The 18,856-nt window shown below is 45.0% G+C and overlaps 2 protein-coding genes across 11 annotated transcripts in view; one reads left to right on the top strand and one right to left on the bottom strand.

Moving 5' to 3' along the window:
* Window positions 1-7,830, top strand: part of ZSWIM8 (zinc finger SWIM-type containing 8) — a 63,501-nt gene extending 55,671 nt beyond the window's left edge. For 2 of the 5 annotated variants that reach the window (XM_074830638.1, XM_074830641.1), the window contains 5 exons: window positions 183-351; window positions 2,665-2,838; window positions 4,269-4,484; window positions 5,354-5,532; window positions 6,813-7,830. In XM_074830638.1, the coding sequence (XP_074686739.1) occupies window positions 183-351; window positions 2,665-2,838; window positions 4,269-4,484; window positions 5,354-5,532; window positions 6,813-7,016 (942 nt within the window). In that variant the 3' untranslated portion in view covers window positions 7,017-7,830. Of the gene's footprint in view, window positions 1-182; window positions 352-2,664; window positions 2,839-4,020; window positions 4,115-4,268; window positions 4,485-5,353; window positions 5,533-6,812 lie in introns of those variants that run through there. The other 3 variants (XM_074830639.1, XM_074830643.1, XM_074830640.1) reach the window with 3 other exon arrangements.
* A 7,861-nt stretch (window positions 7,831-15,691) lies between these two features.
* The window catches only part of NDST2 (N-deacetylase and N-sulfotransferase 2), a 140,184-nt gene continuing 137,019 nt past the window's right edge, over window positions 15,692-18,856 (bottom strand). For all 6 annotated transcript variants that reach the window (XM_074830644.1, XM_074830646.1, XM_074830645.1 and 3 more), the window contains 2 exons: window positions 17,743-17,845; window positions 15,692-17,583 (listed from right to left, as the gene is read on the bottom strand). In XM_074830644.1, the coding sequence (XP_074686745.1) occupies window positions 17,458-17,583; window positions 17,743-17,845 (229 nt within the window). In that variant the 3' untranslated portion in view covers window positions 15,692-17,457. The remainder of the gene's footprint in view (window positions 17,584-17,742; window positions 17,846-18,856) is intronic.

The raw sequence follows: 18,856 nt of genomic DNA, 5'->3' as shown, positions 1-18,856 counted from the left end.
ATTTAAAAGGAGGAGGAGCAAGAAGATGTAATGGTCATGTGGTGCAATGGAGTTTCTGTGCTGATTCTTCCTGTGTTTCCTCCTCACTGTCAGGTTGGACTTCCCATGCTTCAGGGTTTGTGTGGGGACATCATGTTTTGGACTACTTCTCAATGGTCAGACTTACTTATTTTCTATTTTAGGGTGTCCATCCGGCATTCATAGGAGCACAGTACCCTTATTCAGTAACTACACCATCATTGGCAGCTACAGCAGTGTCATTCCCTGGTGTGCCGGTCCCATCCATGACGCAGATTGCGGTGCATCCCTATCACAGTGAGACAGGACTGTCACTGTCTTCCAACGTAGCGAGTAAGTGTTACAGCCCTGGGCTCTGCATAGCATAGAGTTGTCTACTGTGCCTCCTAGCCATACCCCAGTCAAGTCCTGCCCCTCACTGGCTACAGGTGGAACCGGGGTTCTTGTGCTGAAAAGTTCTGACCAAATCTACCCCAGCCTAAAATTTCATATGCCTGCGGGTACTGGGGTTCATAATGGGGCCTGATTCAGCTAGTGGAATTTTAATTTCTGTTTAGCTAAATTTCCAGAATGAGGTTATTTTGGCCCCTCAGACTGAAGTGTGTTTGGAGCCCTCCTGGTCTTTCTGACTTCTAACTTATTAGAGCTTTATTCCCCCTCTCCTTAGGGCAAGGTGAGCATAGGTGATCTTGAGCAGGCTCTTGTGGTTCCTTTGGGTCAGATGAATAGAGAGTGCAGGAAGTAGGCAGACTTCTGCTACAGTAGCACTAATAGATGTCTTTCCTGCCTGAAAGGATTGGAGGCAGCCAGTACCCAAAATGTGGAACTTCTGTAGAGAGGGCAGGTGTTTTGGCAGGATCATGCCAATGGCAATCTGAACAATTGCTCACATGTGTTGGGGCTAGAGTGGTGCTGAAGACCCATCAAGTAGTGTGCAGCACTGGAACAGCAGATGTTGACTGAATTGTGGATGTGCTCTCATTGCTATGGGGATTTACACCGGTCAGGCATAATTGACACAGGCTCTGTTATACCCTCACTGGGGAGGTGGTAATGTCTATTTGTACATTTGCTTATCAGTGCTTTGCAACTCACCAGGTGCTGGAAGACTGGTACATGGGAAAACACTTGAGATGTGTTGGCCTCCTTCGTATCCAGATTATCAGGAGAATCTTTTCAGTTATTTTTGTCTTTCATTTTGATGCTAAAAAGCCACCACAAAAGCAATTAGAATAGTCCTAAGGCCTCAAGATCTGAAGAACATCGTTTGCTGACAGCCTTATTCCTGGACTGATGCTGTGACTCTTAGTTGTGAGAAACCATTTCTGTACTCCTCCAAAGAGTTATGAATCTTCCAGAACTACTAACTCATCCTAGAGCACTTAAAATAATGAAGGGAAAAAACAACCCCACCCTTTCCAGCTGCCATTGTTTATGGCTTGCATAAGCTTCTGTTTTCAGTCCTTAAAATACTGTTTCACTGTTTCTGGAGTATGTGGTGACGTGATGATGCTTGAGCTCTGGCAACAATCCAGCTCATTCTTTTATTCTCCTTGGCCAGACTTCAAATGCAGCATGGATTTTGCCCCACTCTGTGGGTTGTTTGGCACTGTGTGTCTGGTTGGTTGAGGACGTTAGACAGATCTTTCCTTGGAGGCACATTGTTCTCAGGTATTCAACTATTCACTAGTAAACATTTTGAAAAACATGCTGGAGGTGGCAGGGGAAGAGCAGAAATCGGAACTTGGAGCATTGCCCCAGCTGGTGTAGTAGCACCACAGAGAAGCTGTGAAATAAGGGTAACAATGTGCACACACCTGATGGCATCTCTGCTCTGGAATTCTCAGGCAACCTTGCTTTTTCCTCTCTGTACCTTTCTTGAGAGGGAAAGTTAGATAAACTTCAGTCCCTTGTCAGAGTACAGCTTACTGGCTCAGTGTTAACTGCTGTATGTACAAGTTTAGGTGGTACAGTGTAATGGATTTTTCTGTGATTTCCCTTGATTTTGCCCATACTAGTGTCTGAAGGTGGCAGAGCTTCTCAAATTTCCTTGCTGTTTTTGCTCGTGGTACGTGCTGCCAGTGTGTGCGATGGCGGTTCTTCCCGAGGATGGATTGGAGGCTAGCCTCCAGTAACACGCTTGCCCCGCAGTAGCTGGATGGAGTCATAGCTGTCTTACAGCAGAAGTGGAGGAACCTCACAATGTTGGACTTGATCTTTGAGTGACTTGATACTGGTCCTGCTCAGTTAATTTCCTCAGCAGTTTCTCATCAGGTGTAGACATGCACATGCTTGTTTCCTCAGACAAGAAATTGGGACCAGAAATATCAGTTAATAGTACCTTTGAGTCAACACATGTATTTGTGAGTCAAACATGAATAATGTGCATGTTCGTGGAATACTGCAAAAGAGATGGACAAGCATGTAACTGACTCCCTTCAGGCTCTGCTTGCAAACGAAACAGAGATATTCCTAGCCCATTGTATTTCAGTTGTAAGCCTGTAGTTTTCGGTTGCAGTTTTGTTCTGTTTAGGGGAACAGACCACTACATTGGCAGGGGGCGGTCAGGTGAGGGAGATGATGGCCCAAGTAAACCTTCTTTTAGGCTGGTGGTGGGTCCTAATGCTGCTGTTTTGCTCTCTTCAGTAGGAAGTGTCCATGCAGGATCAACGTTCCCAGCGATTCAGGGGGCTTCCTTGACAACTCTGTCCTCACAGCCCAACTCCCTTGTTACAGGGGGTTTTCCTGCCGAGGATGAGCAGCACAGTCAGCCTGTGAGCCCCCAGGGTCTGCACTACCTCCACTCCGCATACCGAGTTGGTAAGGATGGCCGAGTGGGTTTCTATGGCCCCCTTGAGAGGGATTCAGGGCAGGGCTGCAGGTTTTCACTGTTATTTGGCAATTTGCTACTGCACCTGTTGGGGGTGATGACATCTTAGCTACATGGGGAAAGCCACTTCATGATCATATGTGGAGGCTAAAAATGGAGACAAAGCAGTAGAAGATTGAACAGTTGCTGTTGAGAGCCATTGGAGTAGAAAAGAAAGCTAAGTGGGTTAGAGCTGGGAAGAGTCTTGCCTTTCAGCAGGTGTACATAAAAGAGTCTGGATAGGGCTCTGAGGATGTGGTTGTGCAGGTTGTGACTATGTACAAAAATGGAGTTCATCTCCTGTTCATGGATGGTGAGGGCACACTTCTAGCTTAATACCACCAGTTGAGTCTTCAGAGGCATGGAGCGATGTGTCCTGTGCCTTTCCAGCCAGGTTGTTGAAGGTTGACTTGGAGAGAACTTCTATTTTGTGGAGAGTGGGTATGTAATTAGCATTCCTTTCCCAGTCATACTGGTTATGAGGAAATAGAGTCTCTGCCTGAACTGCCATTGGTACGAGGATATCAGTCTTGGGGTTTCTGACTGATCTTAGATTGTAGTAAGCTACTAGTACATAGTTGTGGTCCAACCCATTGGATACCTGGGGAGGGAGGAGGGAGCCTCTAAGGTAAACAAAGCTAGCACAGGGCAGCAAACAAAGAGAAATAGCAAGAAAATAGAAGGAAGGCTATCTAGAGGTTGCTTGAGGTTTTTTTGCTGAAAGCTAGAGAAGAAAGTACTTGTTAGGCAGAAAGGGCTGCAAATGTCATTGGAAACATTGCAGTGGTAAGCGGTGAGTCATGAAGGGCGTTTAATAGCCTGAATAACAGAAGCAGGGGCGGGGAAGCAGGTAGGAAGATCAAGACATAGTGCCTGTTGGTATTTTAAAACTTTTTTAATGGGAAGATTTGTGTGAATAACTGTAATGGAATAAGTGAAATGTGTGCAGATTGACAACACTGACAGTCTCGGTGTTGGCCTGTTGTCTTTGCAGCTGAGTAAGTTGATTTGGGTAGCTTCTCTGTTGCAAAATTTGGAGCAAATGCATTGCTTTCAGGACACCTTCTGTAGTGCAGCCTTTGGGTCTATTTGCTTGACTCTGCTGTAGATGCTAGTGGAGTGTCTCTTTGCAGCTCTAGTGAGGTGTGATGGCTGTGCGGATTTCCCAGCCTGGAGCAGCAGATCCAGATGTTCTTGCAGATACTTCCTGTGGTGACGGGCTCCGAGGTGGGCCTTCTGTTTCTCTCTGGACTCTTTGTAGCCAGGGAATTTTCTGCTGACGAAGGACAGGCCAATCAGGTTGTATTGCAGTGAGTGAGGTGCTAGACTAAGCCTTACTGGGCAGAAGTGCTGCTTGACTCTGGCTGCCCCTTTCTCACAGGGATGCTGGCTCTGGAGATGCTTGGCCGAAGAGCTCACAACGACCATCCCAACAACTTCTCCCGCAGCCCACCTTACACAGAGGATGTAAAATGGCTCCTTGGGTTAGCTGCGAAGTTAGGTAAGGCTCAGAGCAGTACTTCAGCAGAAATCCACTTTCTGGGATTTGGACCATGGTGGGAAAAAGCTCTCCAAAGAGTGAAACTTCAAAGATTGGGTGAGCCTGATATCTGATCCCATTTCTGAGAATGTTTCAGAAGATCCCTGCTGCTCTTTCATCCAGGCAGTTGTCCCATTTCTGGGTTCTGTAGTTGTGCTGTTGAATTTTGAGCACTGGATGAAGTGCATGGGGTTGGACAGGGCTCAGAGCTTGTATCTCTTCCATTCTATAACAGCAACTTTTTTCTTTTCCCTTTCCACTATCTTGTAGGTATTCCTCTTTCTTATGTATATTTACACCTTCTGTGAAGACTTTGTATAACAATAGGTGCTGAAACCACCAACTGTTTGGTTTTTGGTTTTTGTTTTTACTTCTACTTTGCTCTTGGATCTTTTTTGTCAGATCATTTTATTTTTTTTTTTTTTTAAATTATTTCATCAGCAGTAGGAACTTAAAAACCCTCTACAAACAGCCTGTCTAGTGGCCTGGCTTCTGCTGCTGCTGCTGGGGGAGCTCCACTGTAGGCAGTAGTGGGGAAGCTTGGCTATCTCTCTGGCCTCCCTAAGACCTGAGTGCTGGGGCTGCAGGTGGTTCCTAGATGGGCAGGCAAGAAGCAATGGGAGGAGGTGCAGTGTATCCTTGCCTCTGTAGTTACTTTGCCACACCAGTTTTCTTTCACATCCCCTTTAAGTGAACTGGCAATATCAGCAACTGAGGTGGTACCTGGTCTCTAATCAGACCTGATGAATATATCAGAATGAACTCTTGTCCCCATGAGTTTGCTAGACTATCTTCCCTGAGCCTGCTGGAGGATACCTTACACTGAGAAGAAGGTGCTCCAAATCCAGGTTCTTGCTGGGAAGTACTTGATTTCTGGTGTGTCTCTTACCTTAACACTGTTGTTCTGACTTCTCCTTCCTGTGCAGGTGTAAACTACGTGCATCAGTTTTGCGTTGGTGCAGCCAAGGGGGTGCTGAGCCCTTTCGTGCTACAGGAGATCATCATGGAAGCTCTACAGAGGCTCAACCCTGCCCATGTGCACAACCACCTGCGCACCCCAGCCTTCCACCAGCTGGTGCAGAGGTGCCAGCAGGCCTACATACAGGTAATGTGTGGCCTGTCCTCTTGCCTGGCAAAGCTGCCAGGCCACTGCCTGCCTTGCGGATACTGCCTGTGCGTGTGTGTGTGTGCAGGGGAGAAGGGGCTTTGGGTACTGGTAGCTGAACTGATCCATTGCCTGACGCATCCCTTTCCCTCAGCAGGGACTAGAATAGGCATCGCTTGCCTGTATGGAGGCTGCATACAAAGGACCTTATTGTACTGCTTCTTCCAAGGCCTCTCACCTCCTGTGCTCACCACAAAGGATGGGGTGGTTCTGTGTTCCCTGTCCTCTTTCTTCCTCCGAATGCTAGCTGTACCTATACTTCTTTTTCTTTGCTATGTTTTCAAGCCCCCTGTCCACCTCGCTTCCTAGCCAATCTTTTTTTTTTTTTTCTTTCCTTGTTTGTAGCCTGTCTTCCCCTCGTCATGAAGCCCTGGCACAACTGTCTGGTGCGCCAGTGCTGGCACTAATAGTGGAAGTGGCTTGTTCAGCTACCAGTATGGATGAGATATCTGGGTTTCAATAAATCCTGATATAAGTGTGTTTCAGTGAGCCAGCTGGAATACTAGAGCCGCCTGTTCCCTAAAACAGTGTGAACAGGACAGCCCACATGTACCTACTTCTCTTGAGTAAATGACCAGAAGGGTGATTCTGTAGATACACTCTCCAGCTTGGCTTAACTGTCCTATCACCTAGGTGATATTCTGGAGAAATGACAGCTTCTTCACTTAAGCTCTTTTTCTGAGCTACATTAGTGAAATAGATTTCTCAAAAGCTGGACCTGCAATTTTGGGGCCTTAGTTGGAAGCTGATGGAAGTGACAGTGCTAAGCCTAGAGATATTCTGTAGCAACTTAGTGTAAACCTTATTCCTTCCATACCCCTTAGCAAAGGAGATGTCCAGTGAACATGCTGGGTCCCCATGTATAACCTGCAAATGAGTGGTGTGGGGGTTACATGGTGGTGGGTGGTGGGGCAGTGTTGGCTGGCCCTTTTGCACTGTACTGTGGTGCAATTTGGTGCCCGTGAAGGAGAGAACACCCGCTGATACTGTGTGGTGTATTTTGGTGTTCTGAGGGGACGCTCTCCTTGGCTGTGTTACAGTGTAAGATATAGCACTGCTGTCTTTTGAGCTAGCTCTCCTCTGTCAGAGCCTCGGAGCCTTGGGACCTCTCGTGGGGTAACAGGATCATGTGACATATCGCCCTGGGAGCTCTTGAGTCCTGCTCCAAGTGTGAGGGTGGTGAGCAAATACCTTAAGGCTCTTTCCCTGTTCCCATCCAGTACATCCATCATCGGCTGATCCATCTCACTCCAGCTGACTATGATGACTTTGTGAATGCCATCCGCAGCGCCAGAAGCGCCTTCTGCCTGACTCCCATGGGCATGATGCAGTTTAATGATATTCTCCAGAACCTGAAGCGCAGCAAGCAGACAAAGGAGCTGTGGCAAAGGGTCTCTCTGGAAATGACCACCTTCTCACCGTGACAGCAGGCGGAGCTCCATGGACACACAACCCTTTGCTCTGCGTAGTTGTAGTTCCATTTACACCATCCTTCCTTCTGGTGTCTTTTTTACTTTAGTTTTAACTTGTTGGAAACCACTGATCTGATGTATTTATACCATGACATTCCTCTCCAGCACTGTTGCGTGTTGGCGCTCTGCTTTGCTCGCTCTTCTTCCTCCTTCCCAGTGGGCTGCAGGCTTCAGAAACATCAGGAAATGAGAAGGAAGTTGAGCTGGCTGCCCTGTGGTGTAGTCACCGCTTTTTTCCCTGAGCCCCTGGAGGCTGTCCTGCGAGCAGTTTGCAGTGTGGTTACGCACGTGTTAGAGGGGTGGGGGATTCTGTCTTAAATATTTATTTTGGCATTTATAAATATGTAAACTTTTTTTTTGTATGGGCTTCTCTTACTCCACACACCATCTCCTGTCGGGAGAGGCTGGGACTGCTGTGCACAGCCAGTGCTCCCTCCATTCCTTTCAGCACCTCCTGCTGAGAGAAGCTGAGACTGGAGTAGCAGGGCCAGGGCCTCTCTGCAGCAGCTGCTGAGGGCAGAGGCTGGAGCTTGGGCAGTCAGAGTCGGTGACTGCGCTGAGCTGCCTGGAGACTGCCAGAAGTGCTTGAGCTCTTTCTCAGGAGTGTCCCTCACTGGGCACTGCTGGCTCATAGGATGTTTTGATCCTGGTTGTTCTGAATTGTACAATCATGTTTCTTTTGGCTGGGGTATTACTCTCCTGTAATGAGTTTCTTATCCCTTGTCTCTTCTCATTTCCTGATTAAACTCTCGTTTTCTTAGACTGACTCTCTTCTCTCTGCTATAATGTTGACAGTCTGATGGAGCTGGCCAGCTGTGTGTCAGTGGGAGCTCCTGTGAGCCCGGGTAGCTGGCTGTCCTGCCTTGGGGAAAAGGGGTCCAGCACAAGGCAGGTGGCCAGAACTTTTACACAAGCTGTTGAGCCAAAGGTTTCTTGCCTGGTACTGCTCTGAGAATGACATGCCTTTGCAGAGGCTGAGGTACGCATGGGCTGGGACGTTGATGGGTGTCAGGGGAGTGGTGGTAAGCCTGGGGTGTTCTGCCTATGCTTCTGCCAGCTACCAGGTTCCTTTTCTGGTCTTGACACCAGTGCTATCATGTGGTAATGCAGAGCTTTGTACTTCCAAAGTATCCTGCAAAACAGTAGCTGCTCACCCTTGGTATAATTGTTAAAGAAAGCTAGTGGTCTGCTCCCTTGTGTTTAGAGAGATGGTTAGTGGACTATGCAAGATATCCAATAGGGACAGCATTGCAGAAAATTAATTTTAGAAAGCTTTTCTTTCTATGCCAAGGAAGTGTAAAAGGCCACTGCCATTTGTAAGCATACAAGCACATAAATTTCAGGGCCTTTAAAACTGGAAGTCAGATGATTGATGGATGTTAAGAATCCAATTTCTCTGTAGTAATGCATTTTGCGTCTTACTTGGCTTTAGCCAATGACAGTGGGGAACTTAGTTTCTGCAAGCTAGAAGTAGGTGCCTGTTACTTTCAGTGATACTCTTAAAAAATAAACTAACTCATAGGCATAGGCCAAAACAGATGAACAGGCTCCTTTACTTTGCCTTTGTGTACTGTACAGGCCAGAGTGTGTGACAGGTTCCTCCACTTCTGATTGTGCAACAGTAACTATTTAAATATCTCCTTACAGCCCCTTGTATTCTTCCATAAACTGTTTAGTTACATGCTAATTATAAATACTGATGTTCGGAAGAATATGTGAAGTTTTGTGGCTTTTAAACTAAGTTCCATGTTGATTATGAGCTGGCTGTTGGGCAAAACTCCTGAATTTGACTGGAGAGCATAGCCTGATGTCTGGAAGGTTTGGGTTCCTGGAGCCCTTTCTGTGCTCTCTGTTTCTTGCAGTTCAGAACTGGGAAGGGAGTTTGGTGAAAAATGAGTTTTCTAATAAAGTCTAATCTTTTCCTTTCTACTGCTTATAGGAGAAAATTATGGGAAGAGGAGGGAGCATCTTCTAGAAGGAAAGAAGCAGAAAGGAAATGGGCAAAAGATCTGAATGTGTTAAATACCAGGAGCAGAAGTGACTGTTATTGCACTGAGGATTTGGACTGAATAGGGAAATGAAATGGCAGAGCCTTATCTGTGATATCTATTAGAAGACTACACTTAGACCCTGAGCAGGCAAGTTCTCAGACTACTGTAATTAAAAAACACGCAGAGCATGAGAGCACTGTCACCAGTATCCTTGTTTTGGGAAAATACAGTGGAGCTGCTTACCATGAGGTTAGAATGGACTTTATCTGGAAGTGTACTTGCTTTCATTCTGTGTAGTCTGCATAAAGACCGTAAGAGAAAAGAAATCACAATACCTGTTATCTTTCACTGTGCTCAAAACTTTTTCTTGTTGGTTATTTTACTAATTCTAGTCCTCATACAGATTGCACTGCTTCCGTATGACAGACCCTGTCGCAGTTGTCCTCCAGTAGCTGCAGAGCCCAAACAGAGGAAGAGCCAGGGAATCTCACCTCAGCCTGACATTGACTGAACAAGCAGCTCAGTGGTATGAGGCACAGGTTGGTAGTTTCAGAAGTGTCCAGTCTTTTCGCTGAAAAAATTCCTCAGACTGAGCAGACGGAGATGGGAGCTGTGTGGAGGTGCTGCACACACTCATGTATTCAGGCCTTCCAGAACACACTTTTAGTCCTGCATCTCTGCATCTGTTAATCTGTTGTTATTCCTGAGCTGTATCCCATGGAAATATATCTGAGCAAGGACAGGAGAAAGTGAGAAGGGAGATGGTGATGGTTTTTCTTGCCATGTGGCTGGGAGGTTCTTCAGGTATTATTCCTTCATAAGAGATGAGATGAGCTCTGGTGGCCCAGGAAACATTGATCTGTTTATTAGAGCAGAAAACATTACCCAGCGCAGTCTTGTTAGTTTGGTCACTACTCCAGGAGTGGGGAAAATACTTGTGCTCAGAAATTCTGTAGACTTTTCAGCAGAAGACCTGTAAAAGAGCAGAGGTCACAGCCAAGTCAAATTTCCTTTGACTTTCAGTTAACCCATGTGTTTTTTCACTTAGAGTAAATGTTCTCTAGGTCCTTGGCCTTACCAGCAATATGAAGTGGCTGCAATGAAGGCCAGCTGCCACAGCAGCTGGATGCTTTAGAGCTCTTCAGGGTAGAAATGGTTTTAGATAGCTGCGAAGCTGTTTTCTGTGGTGGCTACCACCTCTTCCCAGGCTGGGCAGTAAATGCTGAGTTTAGTCGGTACTAATAGCTACAGGTATTTGTCTGGATAGGGCCTCGCCCCCACTTGCATGAAGACAGATGATATTCTGGGATGGGCAACCTTGCAGTGGGTTACTGTCATGTTTGGTGAAGTCTAATTCATTGTTCATTCCTTGAAGGTCAGATGAATGAGGTCTTTAGACTGTGCTGCTTCCTGTGTCCTCTGTTCACAATGTCTTGCTTTCACTTGCCAGATTTGTTTCCTCTTGTGACCATAGGAAATACACTTTCCCTTTCAGTTGTGTCTCTAGAAATAACAGCTCACTTCAGTGGGGAGTTGGAGAAGTCAAATTTGTACAGGTACAGATGAAACCAGCTGAGAAGGGGCTGATGTCTTTACTGCAAGATACCTGTAGGCCAGTGTTCACTGTCCTGCTACTGTTGAAGATTGAACTGCTTAATTGTCCTAATTAGGGCAAGTGTGCTATGGGCAGCCTTGCACTCTGAGTTAACCTGCTGTCTGCACTTGATGTTTTGTGGGTACTTCAGCTAAACAATCAGGCATGGTGCCTAGATGTACATTTTGTTGTTCTAAGGATCAGTACATGCAGATAAGAGCAGATGGTGTTCCAGTGTTAGGATACTTAGAAGCAGATCCTTGAAAGATGGAGATTCCCTCTGTGTGTGTGTGTGTGTGTATATATATATATATATATATATATATACACATACACACATATACACACGGGGCGGTGTGGTGTGTGTGTGCATATATCAGAAAGTGTAAGGGAGAGGGTGTGAGAAGATAAAGGTGAGTGAAAAGGCCTTTTTTCCCCCTCTCCCCTTTCCTGAGGACATAACTGGCCTCAGGTGGCTATGTAGCAACTTTACCCCTTGTCTGTATGCACTCTTATCCTGTACCTGGGACAGCAGCATTTCTAGAACTTAACCTAATTGCTGAGTCTTCAGGGGTAAAATCTTAGTGTTAATGTAGTTGGTAGGAAACGTGCCAAGATTAGGTCTGTACTTTTGGATATTTGGTTTGTTGGAAGGAATAGTGTGATTTTTGCTCTTACGGAATGGATAAAATAAAGGTTTTAGTCATTGCAAGCCTCATTCATGGGAACACATCTCGTGGTGCAGATACCTGTTTTCTGTGTAGAACAGGTCTGCCAACTGCTGAGAAGGCTGGCTCACCTCCTCCCTCTCTGGACACAGTCACCTACAACTATCTTTCTTGCCTGTGAAAATTTTCCTTTGGAAGCACTTTCCGGGAGCATGAGTTAGCAGACCAGTATTTGCCTTTGGACATCAGTGTCTTTACAGCCTGTGAACAAGCTGAGTTGGAGTTGTCATCTGATGAAGCAATGTGCCGTGCCTAACAACAGGTACACCTGGGGTTAGCTGAAAAGTGTCTAGTTTCTGTCTAGTTTTGTTTGCTGTCATTAATATTTATTTGGGATATGTATTTTCCTTCTCTCACAACCCATTCAGAAATAGCCTCCTGGGGAGCTGTTGAACCTAAACTGTTTTTTAATTGTGTGTGTGTTTGGTTTTTATCAAGCCTAGCACTGTTGTATTTTGGGGCAGAATACAGGCTTTTACTTTCCCAGCTTATTTAGCGCTGGCTTGGATATTCCTACACAGTGCTAGAGTGCACTGAACTGCCTTGCAAACCACCAGTCAGTGGAAACAGAGTAGCATTGAAGTATCCACAAAGTTTATCACTATCTCTTGGTATAAGTCAATCAGAAAAGCTGTAACATGACATAAACTTGAAATAGTTTTATGTAAGAGTTGGGAAAGTTGTATTTTTCTTACCTAGACATTAAGAGAAGAGCAGGGTATTAAAATGATTTTTTTTCAGCATGTATGTGGGGAGAGAGTGTGCCAAAACAGGTAAGTGTGCTCACAGTCTGCTACTGATGCCTTTTTTTTTTTTTTTTTTTTAAACTAAGCTGAGGAAAGTAAAAGTGCAGGTTGGGCCATGAGGAATACTCAGCATTTGCTGATGCCTATGACTGTTGTATGACTTTGCTTTTAAGGCCTACTGATAGAGTGAATGGCTCTCAACTACACTTTCTTTGGAATATTTTGTATCTGAAGTGTCATATGACATGATTATGGTAAAGAAGGCCTTTTTTAAATAGTACTACTTTCTATCAGGGTTTTTTGTTTGTTTTTTTTTTTAACTACCTCCCCCCTCACTATGCCCCCACCTCCAGCATAACTCACATGTGGCTTTTGAACTTATTTCTGTTTCCTAGGAGTTTCCATTTAAGAGGAGTACTTGCACTTGGGTCAGGGTGGTGGGGGCACCTCTCCAAGTGGTGTTATTCTGTGAAAGCTGGAAGTGCAGCTTGGGGCTACTCTGTGCTACGGCTTTTGTTTGACCCTATGACTAGTCAGTGCTTTTTCTCAGGGTAGAAAGTCCGAATACAAGCTTTGTGTGCTGTCAGAAGGTAACTTCACTGCTGTGCAGTTTCTTATTGGTATAAAGACAGTGACTGTGCTCTGTAAGCAAGTTGACTTTTTTCCTTCCTTGTTGGTGTTGCCTGCTTACAGTTACAGCATTCATAACTACTTAATACTGCACAGGCTGCACTGCATAATTACTTTATTGCTGTGAAGGGGATGTGAGCTCTAAGAAGGGGAAAAGGCTGGAAATGCATTAGAAGTCTATTTTATGCAGTATTTGTACCTAGATAGCGTGCACTATGAACAGGGACTGGGTCCCCACAATTTCCTTCCATGTCATGCTTTACTTTGCCTCATTTAAGTCAGCCAGGAGAGCTTCTTTTGTCAGGAAGTTGGGGCTTAAAGGGCAGCTGTTGTGCAGGGTCTTAAGTGTCAACACAGTGTTGTTAGAAGTCCTGAAATGCACCTTTTCCAATGACTTGAGGGGTTCTGAGACCAGCCTGATTTATGATACTCTATTACCATAATAAATGTGAGCTGGGTTTCAGACTGCTGGGGCAGTGTCACTATTATGGACGTGTTGGTTTACAAGCATTTTGGAGAGTTGATAAGACTAGCTAGATGAGAACGGGGAGAAATGGAGTCTTGAAAGACAACCACTCTTTAAAGCAAAAAAATGAATTAGTTCTACATAGTTCTCAAGAGTAGTAGAGATGACAGTGTCAGGAATACTTTTTTTTTTGTAGCAAAACCAGCTTGCAAAGTGTTTCTCAGATTAGAGCCTAATCTTAACAATGCTCAGTGTTGACAGTTGTTTGTTTTGTGTTGGGTTTGTTTTTTTTTTTTTACACCCCACCCCCCACCCCCCCCCCCTTTAAGAAAAAGGGGAAAGAAACAAACTGTAGGCAAAGCCCTGATAACTTGACAGAAGGAACCAGTGCTCAATCCATATCCTGCTTCATGATGGCAGCCTGCTGAAAACACTTGTTAGCTACTACTGTCTTGGGGTCTTGCTTGCAGCTGCACTGTGTCAGCCAGGAGACACTGAGGATCCAGCAAGGGGTGGGGTGAACATCTGTTTCGGATTGATTTGGTGTGTTCAGACCTGTTTGTCATTGCTGCTCTTACCATGTACTATTGATATAGCAAAATGACTGGCAAGGAAACAAAGGATTCTCTTACCAACAGTGTGAGGGCTGCAAAACAGGCAGAGTTTGATTGAGTTGCTCGATAGATTCCTATAGGTAAACTCTGGTATGTCATCCTGCCTGCCAGGAGCTGTGGGCTTCTGCCAGCAATATGCGCCTTTGCAGTGCTGTCAGCAATTGAAAATTGCAGTTTTCAGGGACTGAATTTTTATGCAGAGCTGATACATGCTGCCACCTACAGAGACATTCTCCTAGCTCCCATGTCTTTACCCTACAGTTGAGAGTCATACCAGTATTGCTTGTACCTAGTAGAAAGAGGTACCAGCCTCCTTTTCAGTAGCTTCCTGATTGAATTCCAGAGGTTGTGTGTGAGTAGAAGTTCCAGGTTTATATGCTGAGGTTGGCATATATACATGGTCTGATGGGTTGGGTTTTTTTTAAAAAAGAAGTTGTTTCCTAGTGTTTGTTTTCCCAGTTCTCACCTTTCATGCACTGCACCCTTCCATTTCTGAAGAGTGACATCTGACTACTGTTTCTATTACAATCATGTGCCTTTCTGGTACCTAGCTCAAATTACTCCTTTTTAAATGGGTCAGTTTCCTATGCACCGGAAGTATTAAAAATATTTTTAATACATTACAAAAATGTTTTTCAGGTAATGTTTTGTGTTTACTGTTGTTTATCTTACCTTAGAAGTGAACTGCTTACCATGAAGTTCTGTTACTAAACAGTGAGGTACAATGATGAGGTTTATTTCCACTGTCAAAATGAAGCAGGAGGGTCTGTAATGCGTAGGCGCCTAATGGATTAGTATCTAGGAACCTGCATATCTCACTGGAAAAGATGATGTTGGCTTTTTGATGTCACACAGCTGCTGATACTATAAAAGCTTCTCTTAGGAGGGGGTATTTGTTTCCATAGCCTTGAAGGGATGTCTGGAAAGAGGGCAGCTTCTGCAGCAAGGTGCTGTCAGAGGGCGTTACCAGATTTGAAAATGACTCTTCATCAGCTAAATCAGAGAAGGACATTCCACATTTGGATCTGACCACAGCAGGTGACTTGTTTGCTGTTAGCATAAGCAGTAAGAGAACAAGTGTAGCATAGAAATGAAGCAATGGGGAGGAGGAAAAGAATAAATAATGGTAGTACACAGGCTGCCCTTTGCTGCTCTGAGTGAAGGACTATATCACCTGTAAACTCACCCTGACATTTAGTGAGCTCCTCCCAACATTTATTCCTGGTACCTTGATTATTTTGTAATGTTTAATTCCATCTCCTCAAAGATGTACCATGATCTGAGGTAAAGCATGAAGTAATTGTGTAAGTGACAGCCTGTAATAGATTAAGAGCAGGGTTTAATGGAGCATCAGTAGCCGTGGTCCTGGGATCATCCTCCTCCTGGGGCAGCATGTAAAAACAGCTGCGCTGCTGCTGTATTTGTGTGTGAAGTGCTTGGTGGAGAAAGAGCTGTGAGGCTGTTTTATGATGCTGTCACAACTGTGACTATTTAAACAATGTTTTGCTTCCAGTTCAATGTAGGCTGATTATTACTGTAGGTCTGTGCATCTGGACAGGAGGGGCACAGCAGCTGGAAGCTACTGCGGCAGCCAGGGATAGCCCAAGAGTCATCACTACCGCAAACCAGTAAGAGTGAGCCTGCAGGCTGTGTGCTGTGCCAGCTTCTGCAGGCCTACAGGTGCACGTGCAGAGAGAGCCCCCTTAGGACACTGTTTCTGTGTTGTTACAAATGTAAGTTAAACACCTTTGTTGCCCTCCCAAATATCAGCTGTAAGGCCTGGAGTAGGTTTTTCACTTTTTCTTACTGTCCTACCAGCTTAGGGTCCATGACATCACTCCAAATCATCACAAAGAAGAAAAATAAGTAGTACATTTATTGAATCTCCACTTACTACTACTTCTAGCCTTTATTTAGACACTTATGCTCAGCTTCGAGAGCCAAGAATTTCTTCATTATCATTCAATGTGAATGATGCTATACATGAATCCAGTGCAGGAAGTCAGGCTCTTCTCTCTAACAGGAGTGAGAGAGGGGTTTCTAGTCTTTCTGTCCTTTTTTTGGCTGCACAAAATAACCCTTTCCAAGGGCACATGAAATAAAATACTATATTGCATACTATATACATTTACATACAATGGTAAATGCACCATTCATTCAGAAATACACAATACCTAAGGCTCAATGAAGAAGCTTTGTTGAAGCAACTTCTCTCTGGATAGGAGAAAAGGAGCTCATGACAGTTGTGGAAGCTTCAGTGTACGGATCCTGCCCCTCCATTCTCTGCAACTGCAGCAACCTCCAAGGCCCATCTGCGCCTGGGAGGGAGGGACAATGGCCCACACAAATCCAGAAGCCCATGGGTCAGCGACAGAAAACGTGTACAACCATGGTGGAGGATTTCCTCTGAGAATAATTATCCAGCAACTGCAGGAGGAGGCAAAGCACCTTAGTGTACTTATTTACTGTGTGTAGTAGTAAACTAAACAGCCCCTTTTAGGTACAGGAAAACACTTTTAAGTCTAAACCTTCCCTTTTATATCCAAATGATTTCTTAACTGGTTTTTGCTTTTCTCCTTGGATTGTTGGGACTGCAGGGGGATTAAAACAGGTGCTATCTATCAGCATATGTAGTAGGGGCCCTGGAGCTGTCAGAAAGAGAAAAATGTTGCTTTTTTTTTTTTTTTTTTAACCTGATCAGACATGGGGAACTGAATGGTCTGCTTTCAGCTTTATCAGCCTTATTTTACAATACCTGAGCTTTGCCTCCCCCAACTGCTGTGCTGCACTAACACATGCCTCCAAAGTGGTCTAAGGGGACATACAGCTCCTTGGTTATCTTCTGAAATGTCTGAAGTCCCTGCAGAGAAACACCTGCCACGTTGCCATATACGGCACCCTTTTCCCTAAGATAACAAATCAATTCTGTGTGTCAGTATCTGCAGCTTTGCCTTATCTCCCACTGCCCAAAGTCACTGGACATTGTATCACACCAGCAATGCTGCAGATAGACAAGACTGCCTCCTTATTACATCTGTCTCCAAGAAGGTGCAGTCCCCAACAGCTGCACACAGTGGCACTGTAAGTAACAATCACAGCCACTGTACTCAGCCTGGGAGGAACAAGGCATTCTTGTACCTTGCTGTTGCCAAATAGACTACCAGATAAAAGCTGGGGTTCACTGGACTAGATTCCTCTTTTACTGAGATGCTGCTCTTTTCTCAGCAGTGGGCTCAACAGCTCACCTCTTAAGTCTTTACTTCTGGACTCAGAGGAGTAACACATTAACCCTCCAGCTAGTGCCTGTTTCATATACTGAGAAGAGTAATTTAAACATAAAGTGTTAACCGTGCTCTCTCCCCTGCTCAAAGTAGGGCAGGCATTCCAAATCCTTCCTGTAAGTAAAAGTCAAAGTGTAACACACCATTAATACTCAAGAATGTGACTTGCACTCCATGTGGCAGGGCAGTGTCAGAGGCAGCAGCCCTTCCCAGTGGTGGGGAAAGGCTCCGCATGCACATTCTCTGCTCATTTGTCCGGTTATTTTGGCTTGACAAGAGATGGCATCACAGCACACGCAGGAGCACCACACATCCCAATGGCACTGGGGCAAGGGAGTCCCTCTCAGCTCCAGCTGGAGTTCTGCAGTTCCTCTCGGAGCCAGGTTGGAAGGGGCTGCCCAAGTCTGTTCATCAGCTTGGATAATTCAATGTTGTGCTCCCGGTAGAAGTCTCTTAGGAACAGCCGTGACTGTGTGGAAAATACAGACCACATTAGCGTGAAAGGAAATGTTACCCTCAACACATGTTCCATAGGTCATCTAGGACACAGATGGTAGGAAAATCCAGGTTGGTTTGCTGGGATGTTTCTACATCTCTTGCTGCCAATGGATCGGAGACAGTTACTCACCGAGGAATCCATATCAGGGTATTTTCTTCCTTTACTCTTTCCTAGGCATTTGGTCTTTCCTCCATCTAGCAGCTGGCACCAAAATCCTTTTGCTTCATCAAATCTGAAAAGGACACTTGTTTTTAAAAGATATGGCCACATGCCCAATTAGTAGTAGCAGAAATTAAGTAACTCCGTAGGTATTTCCCATTTCAATGCTTTACAAATTAGGTTGGGGCTTTATTTCTTTATGGTATTGGTTCCTTTTTTTCTTAGCACCTGTCTACTTTGACAAGAAATCCATTACCACCATGACTGTTTCAGCTCTATGCAGAGGTAACATGGTGTTTCAGTATTTGTCTGTTAAGCTTGTGGGTGGGGAATAACAGTCAGTGTTTTAGTGTATATAAATTCTTTTAAAACTCTTTGTTACAGTTGAGAAGTATTAGAGAATCCCCCAACCATTTAAAGAGTCAGTGTTTTCTTGCCAAAACACAGGTATAAGGCAATGCTGGGAACCATGCCAGGGTCTGGTCTGTCCTGTCCCCTCAACTGGCCAAAGGTGAGTGTGAGGTCTGAGCAAGTACCTCCACCAAACTCTGAGGCAAGCTGACCAATACTGTTTCTTTTCTGGCCCTGGCTGAAGTGTACAGGCCAGTACCACTACTGGAAATATTCCCTTTACCATCACTACATGTGCTTCAGCCAGTAAGGCTTTCGAGTAATCTGACATTTCTCTAAACCTGCCCTCCCCTGGGGAGCCATGTGCCACGCCCTTGGAAACCAACTGTAGGAGGAGAACTGAGCTGGTTAAAGAAAAAGGCAGTTGCTCTGGGCACCTGTCAGGTCCACGTCTTCTGTAATAGGCTCTTTACCTCAGACTGTGTGATACATCCCTAATCTCCATCTAGTTGAAGATACAAGCCGCCTGTCACATGTTTTTTTATCATAGCTCCTGTACTCCCTGTCAGATATAGGTATAACATAACGTATAAGGAGTGCTAATAATTCCAGCCCCTTTTCTGAAACCACAAATACCAACTGGAAAACATCGTAACTACTGCTGTGAGCATCTTCATGCTTCTTCATGACAGTGCCAAAAACCACCCCTTCCTCTTATTTTTGGAAAGGCTAA

This window comes from Strix aluco, chromosome 7, assembly GCF_031877795.1.
Source record: "Strix aluco isolate bStrAlu1 chromosome 7, bStrAlu1.hap1, whole genome shotgun sequence".
Taxonomy (NCBI): domain Eukaryota; kingdom Metazoa; phylum Chordata; class Aves; order Strigiformes; family Strigidae; genus Strix; species Strix aluco.
This window is presented reverse-complemented; position numbering and strand designations above follow the sequence as displayed.